General features: G+C 48.4%; 1 protein-coding gene across 1 annotated transcript; it reads left to right on the forward strand.

Moving 5' to 3' along the window:
* Positions 1–4,475: 4,475 nt before the first annotated feature.
* On the forward strand, positions 4,476–16,242 carry LOC144177772 (protein transport protein Sec23A-like). The gene is made up of 3 exons (XM_077705343.1): positions 4,476–6,418; positions 9,006–9,311; positions 14,758–16,242. Exons 1-3 carry the CDS (start codon positions 4,589–4,591, stop codon positions 14,980–14,982), a joined length of 2,361 nt encoding a protein of 786 aa, XP_077561469.1. The 5' UTR covers positions 4,476–4,588; the 3' UTR covers positions 14,983–16,242.
* Positions 16,243–17,554: the final 1,312 nt, after the last annotated feature.

Below are 17,554 nucleotides of genomic sequence, written 5' to 3' on the forward strand. Positions count from 1 at the left end.
GACATTCGCCATTAACGTTTTAAAACCGCCTATGAGTACAAGACCGATAAAGCTGATGTTAGGTATTCCACTTTCTATAAATCTGTTGGCGAAGAACTACGTCGTAGAAAAATGGAACGCTACCATCATAATGAATATTCGCAGACGCTTGGAAGGCGCGAGCGCTGGCGAAACTATACCGCAAGCCCATGCGCCACAACCGCACAGTTTCGCAGTTCCACGATGACAAACTAAAACTTGGCTGATTCATAAGAATGCTTTTCCCAATAACAAACAGACCGATTTTATCGTAAACTTCGTACCAGTACAGCACGAATCATAAGGAAAACTTGTGAAGTAGTGGTCATCCGCCTTTCTCGTGCCCAGCCATGGCGACACCACGGGGTATTGTTTGTGCGGCAGGCGGCCACTGCCACTAAAGATCACTGCGTGATTGTAATAGTGCGCCTATTCTGTTTGGTCGTATCCCTTTAAGGACTTAACTCTGGTAACTCTGGTTTTAGTACTTGCCCTATTGCGCTAAGGTTGTGCAGTGCGAATTTCATTGTTTCTTTTCATTTCATTATTTCGTACTTTTTTGCGCGGCAACAGCGTCTTTTGGGGCGGAATTGGGCCAGTTTTCATGGTATAGTTCTTTCAAATAAAAAAAGGTTGTATTTTGTCTTTAAAGGAGCCATGAAGACAAAATACAAGTTGGGTTTATTAGAAAGACTGCTTAGTCCCGATAATAATGGTACCAGTATCATCGCAATCTTCGAACAAATAACGGAGATATCAAAGAAAACGTGTGAAGCAGTCGCGACCCCCTAGCCAATTTCCCGCAACTTTTCTATGACGTCACGGAACCTTGTTTGTGCGATTGGCGGCCGCCTAACTGACCTGTCGCGACGACACATGACTGGACGTCTGTAATGGGGCCTCTAGTTCCATTTGACCGCATCACTTGAATGCTAACGTGCAGTTAATGCACTGAAAATTATGTTTTATTGTTGGTCCATGTGACGTCATTGTTGCTCATAACACGTCACTGTGGCGCAAAATTTGAAAGTTTTTAAATACTTCTTGCTTCTTTTTCGTTAAAAAAGATCTTTTGAGGCTGTAATGGAGCTGAATGAGATACTGAATCCTAGTTCTTTCAAATTAAACGAAGTTGTATTTTCTCTTCATGGCTCCTTTAAGGTCCATTTAAGAAAGTATTTAAAGACAAAAAAAGCTATGATCACAACAAGCGCAATGCTACGCTTCATGTGTACGATTAGTGTTTATTAATACCGTAAAGTTACCCGCCGCGGTGGCTCAGTGGCTAAGGCGTTGTGCTGCTGAGCACGAGGACGTGGGTTCGATTCCCGGCCGCGGCGGCCGCTTTTCTGATGGAGGCGAAAAGCGAGAACGCCCGTCTGTTCGAGATTTCCGCGCACGTTAAAGATCCCCAGGTGGTCAAAATTAATCCGGAACCCTCCACTACGGCGCGCCTCAACGCCAGCGTTGCGTCGGCGCGTTAAACCGTACTATTTTACCGTAAAGTTCCGAGCGAACGCGCAACCCCGAAACATTGCCCAACCCCCCTTAGGGGTGAAATATTCAATTTACTGAAAAACCCCAAACATTGCCCACCCCCCAAAATCGATGGCTTTCGCGCCGATGAGCAAACAAAATAGACGCGAATTAATTCATGTGTTGATGCGGTCACTTATTGGTCCTTCCCGCATTTTGATTGATTGATTTGTGGGGTTTAACGCTCCGACGCAACGCAGGCGATGCGGCGATTGATCTTGACCAATTGGGGATCTTTAACGAACGCCGAAATCTCGCACACACGGGCGTTTTTATTTTCGCCTCTATCAGAAAAGCGGCCGCCGCGGCCGGGAATCGAACCCGCGACCTCGTGCTCAGCTTTCCCGCATTTGAGCCGAAAGTTCGCCCATCTGGTATTTTTTCTTGACGTCTCCGCAGTTTTGGTAGGCGGTGCGGCCACGTTTTCCTGGTTTCTCGAACCTGACCCGAAAGCTCGCCCATCCCGTATTTTTCGCTTGATATCTCTGTACTCTGAGCGTTCTTTCAGAACTTTACGGTAGCTTGAAAAGTGGGGAATAAGGACTACCTCCTTACTGCAATAATAAAAGCAACAACATCGAAATCAGCGAATCTACATTGCGGAAGAAGCTTACAACTTACAACAATAAACGAGCGTCTTAAATTTTAATTCGTAAAGTGCTGAATCCTTTGAACTGAAATTTGGCGTGGAGGTTTCACTCTACAGTTGAGAAATTACAGACGTACCACTACCCTGTTTTTTTTTTTTTTTTTTTTTTGCACTTGATAAACCAGTTTTCGCCCATGCAAAAGCTAGCCACAGATATATATTTTCCTCTGCCGATACATGCAAAAACCACAGCAAAGCTGAGCATACGCCCATAAAAAAAAAAAAAAAAGATTTCTCTTAAAATGCAAAAAAAAAAAAAAACTTGTGCAATACGACTGCTCGTATTTTCTCAGAAAAAACAGACCACAAAATGCGCCCTTACTGCAGAGTTTGGGGGCAATTAAGGCAGCAGTACCACCAGAATATTTTTTAAGGCGTTGATTTATTGTTAGACGCCGACATTACTGTACAGGTGGCCCGCGACGGCTGATTGTTTCCGTCGCGAATTTTGCTCACGACTGGCAACGGGCACACATCATAGAGATAATATACTGCACACATCGCATGCAGGTGCGCTCCATACCACGCGCTCCCAAGTTCGAAAGCCACGTGACGATCGACGCGTGGCGCGAGTAGAGAGCGGTTAATTTTCAGCAGGTACGAATTAACTTACGTGACCGTAAAGGCTGGACTCCGGACCGGGTTCCTTCTTGTGATTTCGAGCGTCCAAACAGGCAGACAGATCTTGGTTGATTGCCGAACAATGGTTCAAAAAAGCAACGAGCAGCACTCGAACGAAACTGCCGGCTTCCATCTCGGCGTCTGCAACGCTGGGGCCGCTTTAATTGCGAGCCCGAAACGGGTTTGGCCGCTACCCTTATGGCGAAAAAACAAAAAAAGTAATCGGACGGGTCGGCGAACTTGCGACTGCCGTGCACGAGCATGCACTAACCTCGATACTGCCCCCAAAGTTGCTATAAAAAAATATAAGCGTTCGAGTTATTACAGCGTGTTGCGGTGGCGTGAATCCTGCCGCAGGGATGCGTCCCGAGTGCGCAACTCGCAGTTGAAAGGGGAAAATACAAGGCTGCTCGAAACGTCCGCTGCCGGTGTCTAGAGCGCCCTGCTGCACGCCTCTCTGCGCAATGACTCGGGTGAATTTCTACGCGCGGTCTTATCGTAGCTTGTAGATCAGACATCACGCGCCCTTCACCACATTCGCGCCCTTGACTGTGCGAACGACCAGTGCCGCAGAACACGTGGTTCCATCTCGTGTTGTCATGGAGGAAAGACAGGGGAGCCCCTGACGTCACTTTGTGTGAAGCCGCTTCCGCCCCTCCTGCCATGTTTAGATGTCCACGGAGCCTAAGGACCTTTCTCATTCTTCCTGCTCCTCTCTCCTTCTCCGCCGCTACTTTTCACCATGGAGGAAAGAAAATGCTTACACCCCCTCCTCTCAGGGGAAGGCCAGTGTGTGTGTGTGTTGCTCCAACGGAACCTCGAGAGAAAGCTACAGTGACCGCTACAGTGAAGCTTGAACATTACTTAGTTGTACTACAACTTTTCCAACCCTACTATCCATTCCCTACCCACAGGGCTTTATAGCCTCCTCCCTGAAATAAAGTCATTCATTTCACCGAACGAACTCGTGTTCGTTCGTCTTGTTCTGCGTCCGTTTTGTTGGGACGTACTTCCAGTTGTAAGCGGGCTTCTGGTTGATTGTTGCGCAACTGTTCTTGTTAACACATTTTAAACGACTTGACCTATTTGTAATTATATTTTATGCGTTTATTGTTTCGCCAGCGAACCAACAACAAGGCGACGAAAAATCGTCTGCTCCCAATCGTCTGCTCCGAGAAGCCGCGGCTCATCATTGGCTCATAGCTCCGCCGTGCTTGCATGGCGTCACATCCTAGTGTTTACTTTTAGCCAATCAGGGCTTGCTCTAAACGGACACTTTTGAAACCATCCTTCATGGCTAAAAATGACGTGTTTCCGCCCCACTTTCTGCGATGCGCATTGCATATTAGCATAGAGTTAATACTACTGACTGATATTATGAAACATTAGGGCGTTGTACTGAGTATTCTTTCCTCCATGGCAAAAAAATACTGTGCCTTGATACGTGAAATTATTTTCTCTATATGATCCGTGTTTGTGTCACAAAACTATTTTCCTGCAAATTAATAGTAGCTGCGCGCTAGAAGATATTCATATATTGCTTGTAATTTTGTTCGAACAATTATGTTGCGTTTGTCCTTTCAGTTTCGTTTTCTGCGAAAGCTTTGGCACTAAACATTATTTGTCTGGCCACAGCGTGAAGGGAGCTTTCGGCTCCCAGGGGGCAGCACCCGAATATTTGCGTGACACTTCTCTTCCTCGAGAAATCGGCTCCCGACTGCCATCAATTACGTGGCACATCGCGGTGTCGGGGAAATTGCCGGCATGGCGAACTACCAGACGTACCAGGACTTCATACAGAAAAATGAAGACCGTGACGGAATCAGGTTCAGTTGGAACGTGTGGCCGTCGAGCCGGCTCGAGGCGACGCGGCTGGTCATCCCCCTCGGCTGCCTCTTCACTCCGCTCAAAGAGCGGCCGGACCTTCCGCCGATCCAATACGACCCCGTCCTGTGCACTCGGCAGACTTGCCGAGCCATCCTCAACCCTCTATGCCAGGTGGACTACCGCGCCAAGCTATGGGTGTGTAACTTTTGCTTTCAGAGGAACCCGTTTCCTCCCCAGTACGCGTCCATCTCGGAGCAACATCAGCCGGCCGAGCTGATTCCCCAGTTCTCGACCATCGAGTACACCATCATGCGCGCCTCTTGCGTGCCGCCCATATTCCTGTTCGTGGTCGACACCTGCATCGACGACGACGAGCTCATCGCGCTCAAGGAGTCGCTCCAGATGTCCCTGTCGCTGCTGCCGGCCAACGCGCTCATCGGGCTCATCACCTTCGGCAAGATGGTGCAGGTGCACGAACTTGGCAGCGACGGCTGCGCCAAGAGCTACGTGTTCCGGGGCACCAAGGACCTGACGGCCAAGCAGATCCAGGACATGCTGGGCGTGGGCCGGTTCGCCCAGCCGCACGGCGGCCCGCAGCAGCAGCAGCAGCCCCGCATGCCGCAGCACATGGCGCAGCAGTCGCAGCCGCAGCAGCCCGTGCCGCCGGCGAGCCGCTTCCTGCAGCCGGTACACAAGTGCGACATGAGCATGTCCGACCTGCTGGAGAGCCTGCAGCGCGACCCGTGGCCCGTGTCGCAGGGCAAGCGGCCGCTGCGCTCCACGGGCGTGGCGCTGTCCATCGCCGTCGGGCTGCTCGAGTGCAGCTACCCGAACACGGGCGCCCGCATCATGCTCTTCACGGGCGGGCCCTGCACCCAGGGTCCCGGCATGATTGTGGGCGATGAGCTCAAGATCACCATCCGCTCCCACCACGACATCTCGAAGGACAACTGCAAGCACATGCGGCGTGCCATCAAGCACTACGAGGCGCTGGCCCACAGGGCCTCGACCAATGGCCACGCCGTCGACATCTACTCATGCGCCCTCGACCAGACGGGCCTGCACGAGATGAAGCACTGTCCCAACATGACCGGCGGCCACATCGTTATGGGCGACTCGTTCAACTCGTCCCTCTTCAAGCAGACCTTCCAGCGGGTCTTCGCCAAGGACGCCCGCGGCGAGTTCCGCATGGGCTTCAACGCTCTAGTCGAGGTGAAGGCGTCCCGCGAGCTGAAGGTGAGCGGCGCCATCGGGCCGTGCATCTCCACCAACATCAAGAGCTCCAGCGTGTCGGACACGGAGACCGGCCTCGGCGGCACCTGCCAGTGGAAGCTCTGTGCACTGTGCCCCAACACGACGCTGGGCATGTTCCTCGAGGTGGCCAACCAGCACAACGCTCCCATTCCCCAGGGTGGCAGGGGGTGCCTGCAGTTCATCACGCAGTACCAGCACCCCAGCGGCCAGAAGAGGGTCCGGGTGACGACCATTGCACGCAACTGGGCGGACGCGTCGGCCAACCTCAATCACATCTCGGCCGGCTTTGACCAGGAGGCCGCGGCTGTGCTCATGGCCCGGCTGGCCTGCTTCAGGGCCCAGAGCGAAGATGACGGAGCTGACGTGCTGCGCTTCATCGACCGAACCCTCATCAAGCTGTGCCAGAAGTTTGGGGAGTATGCCAAGGATGACCCCAGCTCGTTCCGCTATGCGGAGAACTTTTCGCTCTACCCGCAGTTTATGTTCCACCTTCGGCGATCTCAGTTCCTGCAGGTAAGAGGGTAGTTCGATGTCGTGATGGGGAGATCTACTTTTTGTACTTATGTCTCCTAACAATCACAATATGAAGGACTTCGAGAATGATTCTCAAATGATTCTCAAATTGGGGTATGCTGACCTGTGCAGGAAAGCACTTTGCGGGTGTGTGACGCACGCACTCAATGGAGATACCCCCGCTTACTAAAAGCCACTTGTTTTGGCGTCAAATTCTGGTGACGGTGTAAAAAGGCAGCTTTATGCGCACTTCTCCCCACAGTGTAGGCTGTTGAGTTGGCTTCTTTGCGCGGCATCAAAGCATTGGAAAAAGCCAAATGCACGGAAGACGTTTTATGAAACTAATTAATGCAAAACTTAAGTGCAAATGCAAGGTGATTTGACGGTATGTCACTTGTCAACATCCCCCGTCCATGGAATCTTACATGCCTTTTTTTGCCCAAGAAGAGCACCTGACACATTTGTGATTGAGAACTGTGAATGTGTGTCAACCTTAGGGAGCTAATTCAGCGTAATATACAAGTCCTGTTAGTGTTATATATTTCGCTGAATCAGCTCACAGAACCAATCTAACAAAGGCTAAATTACCAAGGCTGACACACATTCGCAGCTCTCAACCACAAATGTGTCAGGTGCACTCTTGGACATAAAAATCTTGTTAGTGTTGGTAGTCCAGTGTCAAAACTAAACTGAATTTTCAACACACTGTGCTTCGGCCAAGTCTCAACCAGTTTCAAATAAATGCAACAGATGTGAAGTACAAATATTTTCACAGTTGTGTAAATGCGTGCAGTTCATGTAGTTTGTGTAATGTTTCAACTTCAAGTCGACCTTTTATGTAACGCAGCATTTATTTTCTCGGCAAGCATTGCATTGTATTTTTTTGACAGCAAAAGAAAAAAAGCGGTGTACTTGTGTAAGAGTACTAGTTTTTAATGGCAGAAATTGCTGCAAGAGGTGCAAAGTGTTTCTCACATCAGGTTGATGACACCTATCTTTAGAAATTCGTAACCGCTGTTGCATCATGCACTTATAGCTGAAACTAGGCCGTTGACGTTACTAGAGACGAAAGGCATCTCAAGTGCAAGTAAAAGAGTTTACGGGGCAAAAGTTGAAAGAACCGGTGAACCTAACTTGTTGTTCATGTGGAACAGCTGGTTCCTAAAGAAGTCGTCTCAGAACCAATCCATAGTGGGTAGAGGGGATTGACTTATCACACAAAGACAAAAGCCTGACAAATGGCTTGTTGACTTACAGTTATCCGCACAGATTGACAGCTGAGGGAGGACATCAACGTCAGCACCACTACAGAGTTACAGCCATAGTGGCTCAGTGACTAAATCTTCCTGCTGAACGCATGCGTTCAGCTGCAAATACAGCTGTGGCCAGCATTTCACTTGGGTGCAATGCTGCCCACGGCTGTTTTTTTGTGGTAGAGGCGATAAAAAAATGCCTCTGGGTTCAGGTTTCAGAGCACGTTAAGGATCTCCAGGGGTCTGAATTAATCCATAACTTTCCACTACGGTGCACCTCATAGCTGAGGTGGTGGTTCAGCGCATAAAACACATACAGAAGTACTGGAAAGGGACTTGTAAGCAGGCAGTTGCATACATCTGTCCGGAGCTCACAGGCAATTTTGTGGCACACACAAAACCATGTATTGCAACCAATGAATTGTTCCTGCCCATATTCCTGTCTACGTTGTGAAGGGAAAAGGCACGAGTTTCCATCTCTGGTGCGCATTTAAAGGGAGATTTGCTTTTTATTCTCAGACATAATGTGGATGCAGTAAACAGCTGGCAGAACTTTACGGCAGTTGTCTTCAGAATGGAGTGGTTGGGTGAAAATTGCAACAGCTGTATTATGGTCTTGCTGTACATTTGTAACCTAGTATGCTGCATGACTGAGCTTCTGTATGTACAGAATAAGTAAATAAGTTTCAGCTTCCATTGGAGGGCATGTCAGTGGACGCATAATCACCGTCTGATGGTGCTTCACCTTGTTCAGGGACTGATGCTTTGGTGCACGCACGTTCTTTTATCACTGCAGTCATACCGAACTGCTCACTGTAGGTATGCATGCACCCGCATGTGCGGAGTGGGTAGTGATGGCGGTTGATGTATGGTGCCTCTGGTGATGCAGCTTGAATGCTACATGGCGAAGGCAGCTTGTACGACAAGCGTATTGCAGCACTCAGAATCAGTTTAACCTTTTGCCTTTTTGAACACTTTGAACGGTGGTGAGTTTTGCTACTTGTCTGTTCGCTTTTTTGGATGTGTTTTTCTGCTCCTTTCACTTGCATTGTATAGGCAGGGACAGTCACCTTTCCATACTGCAGAGTTTAATCGCATGCTACGGAACACATTGTGCTCTGAAATGCTTCCCCCAGGAGCCGTTTTGGTGTCCCAGGCACCGATGCTGGCCTTTTTGCTCAATGTGCCTTTTAGCGCTTTTTAATTGAAAGGTTCTCGGTGATAAAAGTTTGCAGCAGAGGACAAAACCTGTTACGTGCACTGGTGGCGTCTTGCTCCGAGTACCAACTGTTGTGCAAGAAGAGACGCGCCCCTGCTCTCTCCTCCCTGGACAGGTGTTCAACAACAGCCCGGACGAGACGTCGTACTACCGGCACCAGCTGAACCGGGAGGACGTGACGCAGTCGCTGATCATGGTGCAGCCCATCCTGTACGCCTACTCGTTCAGCGGTCCCCCCGAGCCCGTGCTGCTGGACACGAGCAGCATCCAGCCGGACCGCATCCTGCTCATGGACACCTTCTTCCACATCGTCATCTTCCACGGCGAGACCATCGCCCAGTGGCGCAAGGCCGGATACCACAACTCGCCCGAGCACGAGAACTTCCGCCAGCTGCTGCAGGCGCCCGAGGACGACGCACAGGCACGCCTCCCCTTCCCTCCCTCCCGAGTTCTTTGAGCGGTGCTTTTAATGGCCGATCAGCAGGGTTCCGGCCCAGCCCTCATTTTAAAATCTAAAGCTGGCACGGGAACGTGAAAGTGTGGACGAATTGGTCTGTGGAGCTGGAAACATTCTCAAAATAGCGCGAAAAAGGCGAGGTTAAAGGAGAGAAATTGCAGGACGAGCACTGGACATCAACTGGTATTTTTCGCGCACACGTGAAGCGAATCTGGTTACACAAACATAAGAGAATTATCGGGTTCATGTGTGCTGCTAGGTACAGTTACTTGAATGGAAGTGGAAATCCCCTCACCAGATGAGAGTGAAACCAGCACAAGCACCCCTCACACATTTGATGCTGTGAACGGTACTGACGCGGCCTTTGTATTAGGAGCACTTACCAGCACTTTCAAATGTTCGAAAATTCTCGGTCCCGCATTCAATTACAGAAAAACACCCGTTTAAAAAAATGACACTGACAGCCAGCTCCTAGTGTGCAATAGAAGCCACTTGAGAAGAAGAGTTATCTACGCTGGCCCATCGCCGGCGCGCGGCATTATCAGTGTTTAAGGTCAAAAACTTCGCTCTTAATCTGGAAATGGGTTGTAGGTGAAAAGATTACAAGATAGCAACTATGTTCCAGAAATGTAGACGTGGTAGGGGAAATCCGTAAACCGCTCCTTTTGCGTGCATTTTTACTGCAGAAAATGACGGGTGCGTTTATTGCACAAGTAAATTGTTTGACAAAATGGGTTAGAATCAAATTTTAGGACTGAGAGAGCACCGCACGTGGCAAACCTGAAAGACGTCACTGTGGGGGTTTCTAGAGCGACTTGTTACCCTATTGTCATGATTGTAATGTGCCTCGACTGCAATGCGCAGGTAGGTTCACTTGGGAAAATACAAAACAAAAATGACGCCGATTCTATCGTGCAGGTGTAAAAAGACTTGACACTTTGCACCTGGCAGAAGACATTTTATTTGATGCACGCAGATGTGGCAGCAAACGTCCCTTGGGTTTTCATAAACTTGTTAATCCAGCTCCTGCTGGCTTTAAAGGCCAACTGCACTCAAAATTTCGACCTCTTGAAAACCCTATTTCCGTATAGCCTGCTTTAAAAGAAAGCAACATGGAAAATACAACAGCTGAAATACTCGCATGGACGCTGCAAGCGGCCAGCAACAATAGGTGATTTTGAAACTGAAACCGAAGAGAGCGCGGCCCTTGCAGTGACGTTGCAGCCGTCCAGCGAGCGGCCGGACGGTCACCAGCTCGGGAGAAAGTCTACACGCGCATGGGGTGGCAAAGCTCGACCGGTTCTCTAGCTGCGTAGCTGGCCAAAGGAAAAAGCCCCCGTCAGCTGGAACGTTACAGGCGCGTCGTGGCTGTTTAAGCGATCCGCCGGCAAGTGCAGCGTGGTCTGCGGTGGAGCATTTGTAACACTTCTGATTGATTAACGAGGCATTTCACAGGGCTACCACTTGTGTCCTAGCTGATTTGGGGTACTTACTACGCATTAAAAATAAATTGAGTGCAGTTGGCCTTTAAAACTGGAACAGGGAGTATTGAAAGTATTTGCTATTTCAAGCGCTTTGACCTCGTTAATTTTAGATGTGATGGGCCAATAATTAATGCATTGCCCTCTTTTATGATTCCACCAGGGAGTCTGAATTCCCAAAAACAAAACATCCATACTCATAGCAGGCGAAGGTAGTGTTGCTAAATAATTATTTAGTGGCTCTAAGTGAAACCTTGCGTGAAAATTTGACTCTGCTTTGTTTACGCCAATCGCACAATCATGTGTCCAGGAGGCCCAGTGCACGTGTTGTCACTCGGTTCCCGTCACTGTCGGCAAACAAAATAACCTTCTGCTTGAAGGGCACTTTGTAACTGCGCATATTGTGCAGTTTTGATACAATCCCGTTTTCCTGTGCCAGGCTGCTCCAAAAGCATGAAAAGTGCAAAGATTGCACCAAACTGCTTGAAAACAGCCTGAAAGGAGCCATGAAAAGAAAACACAAGTTTGATTCATTCGAAAGATTGCCTCGTTAGAACCATACTGATACCACTTTTAACACAAACTTCGCTCAAATAAGCTACATAATTAGGAAAAAAGGGAATGACCATGCGACCCACCAGCTCATTTCCCGCAACAGAACCTATGATGTCACACGAGAATGCTCTGCGATTGGCGGAGGCCGGCAAAAGCAAACGCAAGTTAGGCAGGGCTTACCAGTTTGCATAGTGAGCTATATGCCCGTTAAACATACTGCACATTCCTCTTATGACACTAAGAACGGTGGAGTAAACGATTGAAGTTCCGAACAAACACGCAAACGTATACGCCAATGCGTACGAAACTACCGCCGGCCGAGCTCGACATCTCGCCGTCGCGCAGACGAATTTTCGGGTTCGAGGCTCTTCGGGGCCAACGAACCGTCCCAGCACGCACAGCGGCGACCTTGCTTGGTATCGTAATCCCTTCACAGGAGGTTGGCCGTCATATCGCCAACCAGCAAAGGTAAAAATAGAAACGAGGGGAGTAAGGAACAGCAAGCAGCGACGAGATAGTGACAGTCGCCGCAGTTTCGGAATGGTGTTGGCTTGCTGCTATTGTTAGGAGCTCGTTTCCAGTTTACAACCACTGAAAACTTCAGTTTGTTCGAGTACTTTACAATGAAATTTCGTTGCTACGTTTTGAAATGCCTATGTAGTACGGGCAAATCGTCGAGGGAGTGCGACATCCCCGCCGGTGAGGAGATCTCATTTCATGTGCTGCCCAACGACGAACCTCGGCGAAGCAAGTGGCTACGTTTTGTGAATTTGCAAACGGAGGAGAAAGAGAGCTAAAGGAAGTACGAGTGTTCTCGCTTCATTTCCGAGGAAGTGATTACGGCAGGGACCCTTACGCGAGCTCACTCCTGGGACATGCTGGCGCTCGTCGCCGACTTCGTCAAATCGCCGTCAAAGCGCTCTGACCTTGGGGGAAAAAATGACGTACACACCGCGCATTGACGCTCGTATCTTTCTGGTCGGAGCAGAGAGCTCGCGCGAACGGCTTTCCACACACGACACTGGCCAACTGGCATAAGCGATACTGCTACTGAAATTGAACTATTATTAACCGTAATAAAAATACGGCACATACGTACCAGTCTGTATTCGTCCATCGCGACAGGGCTGACGAGGCAGCTGTGTCGACGGCTGGGCGTTCGTCTGTTGTGGCTATCGCGGAATGGTCGCTTTCTGGTCCATCCGCGTATCCCACAACTCCTGCCGCTCGTGCACTCAGGAGCATTGAGCGTTCAAGTGGTGTGAGGTTGTCAAATGCAAGCCCGAGCTCCTCGGCGAGAGTTTTGTTCTCCGGATCAGGCGATGGCATGACTAGGGCTGCGGGTGCACTAAGTTTTACTAGTATTTTTAAAATGGCCGCCGTCTCGGTTTCGGCACGAGTTCCGTTTCCTGTCTGACTCCCGCGTGTGGGTGCTATATGGAGTCGACATACTAAGTACCTGTTTCATGGACCGGCTCGTATGACGCCATTGTTCACGTCACGAAATGTGCAATTTCGTGGGGGATTTAAAATTTTGGCTTAAATTGCCTTATTTCTCGGTGAATAAAGCATCATTTGCTTCCGGGAAAGCGCTTGGGGCACTGTAGAACACCTAATCTTTCGAATAAAACAAACTTTTGTTTTCTCTTCATGGCTCCTTGAAAGACAGGGCTTTCGACACCCACACCAGTTTTGTTGGGCAGAAAGGCCGAGTTGGCAGCATAGTTTTCAAGACAGGCCAAGTGTTGCCGTTTCTTGCGAGGACGGTGTCAGTTTTCAAGGGAGCCCAAGTGGGGCTGTTTTTTGCAGGAACACCTTAGTACATATTGCTATGTCAGCTGAACCCTCGTTTTCTGCCTTTTGGTCACCGCTGTTATCGTCGCTCACTCCCAAACGCACAAAAGACAGAAACATAGCAAGTGATAGCTTCTAAAGCGCAACTGACTCTCTGGCTGTGTTCGCTGAAACAGTCGTCCTGACTGGCGTCGCTATGGCAACTAAAAGCATGGCCGCTGGGCGAAGCGGCTGCTGTGTAGTTCAAGCGCTGAGTGCGCTTCGCCGATCTTTTCCTTGGTTTAAATTGCGCGGTCAGCTGGATTCCCATTTAGTCGTTTATCCGTTGTGGTACTGAACAGTGACGTTAACACAGGGATGATATTCAAAATGGGTGCCAGATTATGAACAGTAGCACGCCTCGAAATACCGAGTCCATTGAAAACAACGTGGCGCCAGTGACTTTGCCATGGCTCGGACTTGAGTGTGAAACGCGGTGCGTGCGTCCACAACCGGGGTCCAGGGTGGGAACCTTTGGGCTTATTGCTGTGTTATAAAACGTTCGACTGTTGCTTTGTTCAACAGTGAGCTCGTGAGCCTCAGGAATTGAACAATCAACGTGCCAAAGGTTGCGGTGGCGCGACGGGTTCGGGCATGCGCACCTGATGGAACTGGCCACATGAGTAATAATGATGGATTTTGTGTGAAGTAAAATTTAATGCCAAAGGCGAAGGAGATAAACATAGCAACATTACTCAAATTAGAATCAGGGTGAACGTGGGCGTCGGGGATTTTGATGATGTGACGACGGCCACCTTGCTTTCTGCAACTTTTGCCATGGCTCTACACTCGTTCGTATAGTGCAGTCGGGGATTGCAAAAATTGTAATTCCAGCATTCAAGTGGTAAAAACACACTTTACCATCGCAGAGCTTTGTAATTTAAATATTTTACATTTTACATTGTCTATACAATTAGGAAGTTTGCAAGAAAATAGTGCAGTTTGTACCTTGTGATACTGTTAAAACCACTTTCTCTAAGGTTCAAGAGGGTACTTGTCCAATTGCTACAAAGTTGATTTCTTAAGCTCCTAAGACAACATTTTCAATGTTGTGAACTGCTCCAGAAACTGCTCCCAAATCTTTTTGAGCAGTCTCACCCATGTTAGTGACACCTCTTCGGAGCCATGAGAACTGAAACAACGTACTAATTGCATCGACGGCAATATGGGCAACAAGCGGCTAAATGTATGCCCACAGAACAGGTATGCTCATTGAGGAGTGGGTATGCTGAAATTTATTCATGTGATCTTGATGGGTTGAGTTGGATTTCGGGATGGGTTAGTCTCCATGGCGACGTTGGTAGTTGCTTTGAAGCCGGTTTTGCTTTCGATCCTGATCATAACGCTTTCGCAAATTTAAAGGCTACCTTTATCAAAAAAGGTGTGCGTTAGTCGTGGAAATACTGTATTCCTTTTTGCAGGCAATTTAGGGCAACTGAGGCTCTATCTAGAGTTCAAATGACTGATTGTGTGAGAAGCTAAACGACACAATGCAGCCACCACTGACTGCCCCTTTCCCTCGACTTTCTCTTGTCATGCAGGAGATCTTGCAGACACGGTTCCCGATGCCTCGGTACATTGTGTGCGATCAGGGCGGCTCCCAGGCACGTTTCCTCCTCTCTAAGGTGAACCCGTCAGTGACGCACAACAACGCCTACAACTGGGGCCAGCAAGAGTCAGGCGGATCGCCCGTGCTCACGGACGACGTCAGCCTCCAAGTCTTCATGGAGCACCTCAAGAAACTGGCAGTCTCCAGCGCCGCCTGAGCTTCTGAATCGGCACAAAAACTGTCGCTGCCTCGTCCAAACCACCAGTGCCGCCTTGGGGGAAGTTTGTGTTGGCACAAGTTTGAGAGAATATCAAAGAGAAACTATGCCTTTCCCCTCTGTTCTTTTTTGAAGCCTCTAAAATTGTCTGCTTCTCTGCTGCTTTTGCTGTTGTTAAAATCGTGGCTGTTGGCTAACAAGCGCAACCTAGGCAGTGACAAACAGAAGGAAGACAGGGAATGAGTGGAAAGGGCAGCTTAATGATCCAGTTGCAATCAGCACTTGTGTCCAGTCTTCTCCCTCTTAGTCCTTGTCTATGTTGCGCTGTGGATTGTACCTAGATTCCATACCGACTCACTCGACAGAAAATTTGGTTCAACCTTTGCCTCTTATTCAGCATTCACCCCCCCACCCCCGCGAAAAAAAAAAAAATCACCGGTGCTTGATGTCTGTCTGTGAGAATGAGGAAGCTAAGAAACTTAAATTGGGGGCATTGCGCCTGCCATGCTGAAAGATGTTTTTTTCAGTCAGAGTTTCAGCTTTGAATGAATTTCAGCAATGATTCAATGATTGAGAAAGCCCATCGAGAGTAGCACCTTGTGGAATGCTGGCTAGCATGAAAATCTACCGGCTAGCAGTGCATGTAGGTGTCTGACTTTCAAACAAAGTGCGTGCTTGCATAACAAGTCCTGAGCGATGCGAAAGAAAAAAAAAGGCACAACAGCAATTGATTTCTGTGAGGCGTAATTTGCCACTTTTGCCAGGATTTTCTAACCCAGTCTTTGATGAAATTATGCACTGAGTGTCTTTATTAGGCATTAAGTTCTTGCATTTGTATACACGTGCAGCATTTTCCTGGTTAAACTTGCTTTACTCCCTTTATTTTTTTGCATGACCACTTTCTCTAATTCTGCCGCCATTCTTTTAAGAGGCACACGTATTGAATCTGAGGCATTTGCTTTTAATTGTCCAGAACATTCCTGCAGCTTTCGTTCTTGTATTTAACTGTAGATGATATTGGTTCTGAATTGCCTGAAATAGCTTTGAACTAGAGATGCTGCCCTCCACACGTTAAGGTTGTTGGTGTACATTTTTTTTACTGTGCTCTTCTCTCCTTTCTGCTAAATTGTTTCTAGGATCAAGTTTTGTGCAATTTCCTTGTTTTTATTTTGTGCTTTCCCTGCCATATCTTTTTTTTAAACTGTACGTATGTGTATAAACAAAGTGGGAATAAATTAAAATCTTGCTCGACACTTACAATCAACGTGTCTGTTGGCATTAAGTGCATCTTTTTACAGCTTTTGTAGTGCTCTTCCGTCAGGCTTTACAGTAAATTTCGTTTCAGTTTTTTATCTTTATTTAGCCAGTGCAGCTTCTGAAGTTGACACTTGTTACTGTGAATGCATGTGCAACAAACACCCAGCTATGGTTAACCGTATTTTCACTTGCAATTAATCTACACATCTCGCAAGAAAAACTGTCAGTGACTGGCTACAACAGACAAGGGTTGAATTTTGAGCCATTTGGGTGAATAAGCATCTATGAGGCCAAAGTGCGACTATCTGTGGCACTTTTAACTAGAAACGGCTTCTCCAATATTGTAATATCACGGTGTGTAATACGCTACAGGGACAGAGACAGGCGAGTGCATGGGACAAAGCACAACCAGCAATTATTTATTCAGAAAAACAACATCCATACGCCAAGCACCCCTGTTTCCACCACCATTATGTGAAGCTGTTAAACAGTGGAAACATGACTCCAGAATGTTGCAAATAAAAGAGCATCTTAACTAGTTAACATTTGGTAACTTCACGTAAACGTATGATTAGGGCTGAGAGAATAACGAATGAATTTGACACAACACGTTTGTTATATCCATTTTGTCTGTTCATTGTATTCTGATGCCTGCGACAGGGGCCGGCCATGTAACCTGTGTAGTTACGCATACATGCCATCACTACAACTGCAACCGCCATCGATGTCGCCGAAAAAATAGCCTTTGCCCTAGCCTCCCTCCACTTCCCCCTTTGAAGCAGTTAACATTTTTACCGATTCACAGATGGCCTGCCACAATTACCAGACTGGCTGCATTTCTTTATCAAAAGCTTTACTCACCCCCACTAACCCCACCTGACATCTACATTATCTGTGGCTGGCAATGAAGCGTCTGACGCCTTGGCTTGCGATTTAGTGCACTGAGCCTGTGTTGGCAGTCACCAATCTCCACCCTCTCAGGACCAACCCTATCCATTGACTGGCTCCCCTCCCGAGAAGAACATAAAACTTGGCGGCAACTCCAGACGAACACCGACCCCATCTTACGTGCCTCCACCTCATCTTCCTCACCTAACACGTTACCTTTGCACTTCGTGTCCCCATCCTGGCTCGGTTATGGGCGTGCCAACACACCCCAAGTTATTTGCCCCACTTCCCAACCCTCCTTCAAGCAGTGAAGCGCTTCCCTGTCCAGCCCAGACCTGGATACCCAGTTCAGCCTGGTGACTTGAGCAACGACAGCCGGTCAAAGACAAGGAATGCCTTTCACAGGGCAGGGCCCGTAACATCAGCC

Source organism: Haemaphysalis longicornis, unplaced genomic scaffold (genome assembly GCF_048455015.1).
Source record: "Haemaphysalis longicornis isolate Haplotype H1 unplaced genomic scaffold, Haemaphysalis longicornis Haplotype H1 scaffold_304, whole genome shotgun sequence".
Lineage (NCBI taxonomy): Eukaryota > Metazoa > Arthropoda > Arachnida > Ixodida > Ixodidae > Haemaphysalis > Haemaphysalis longicornis.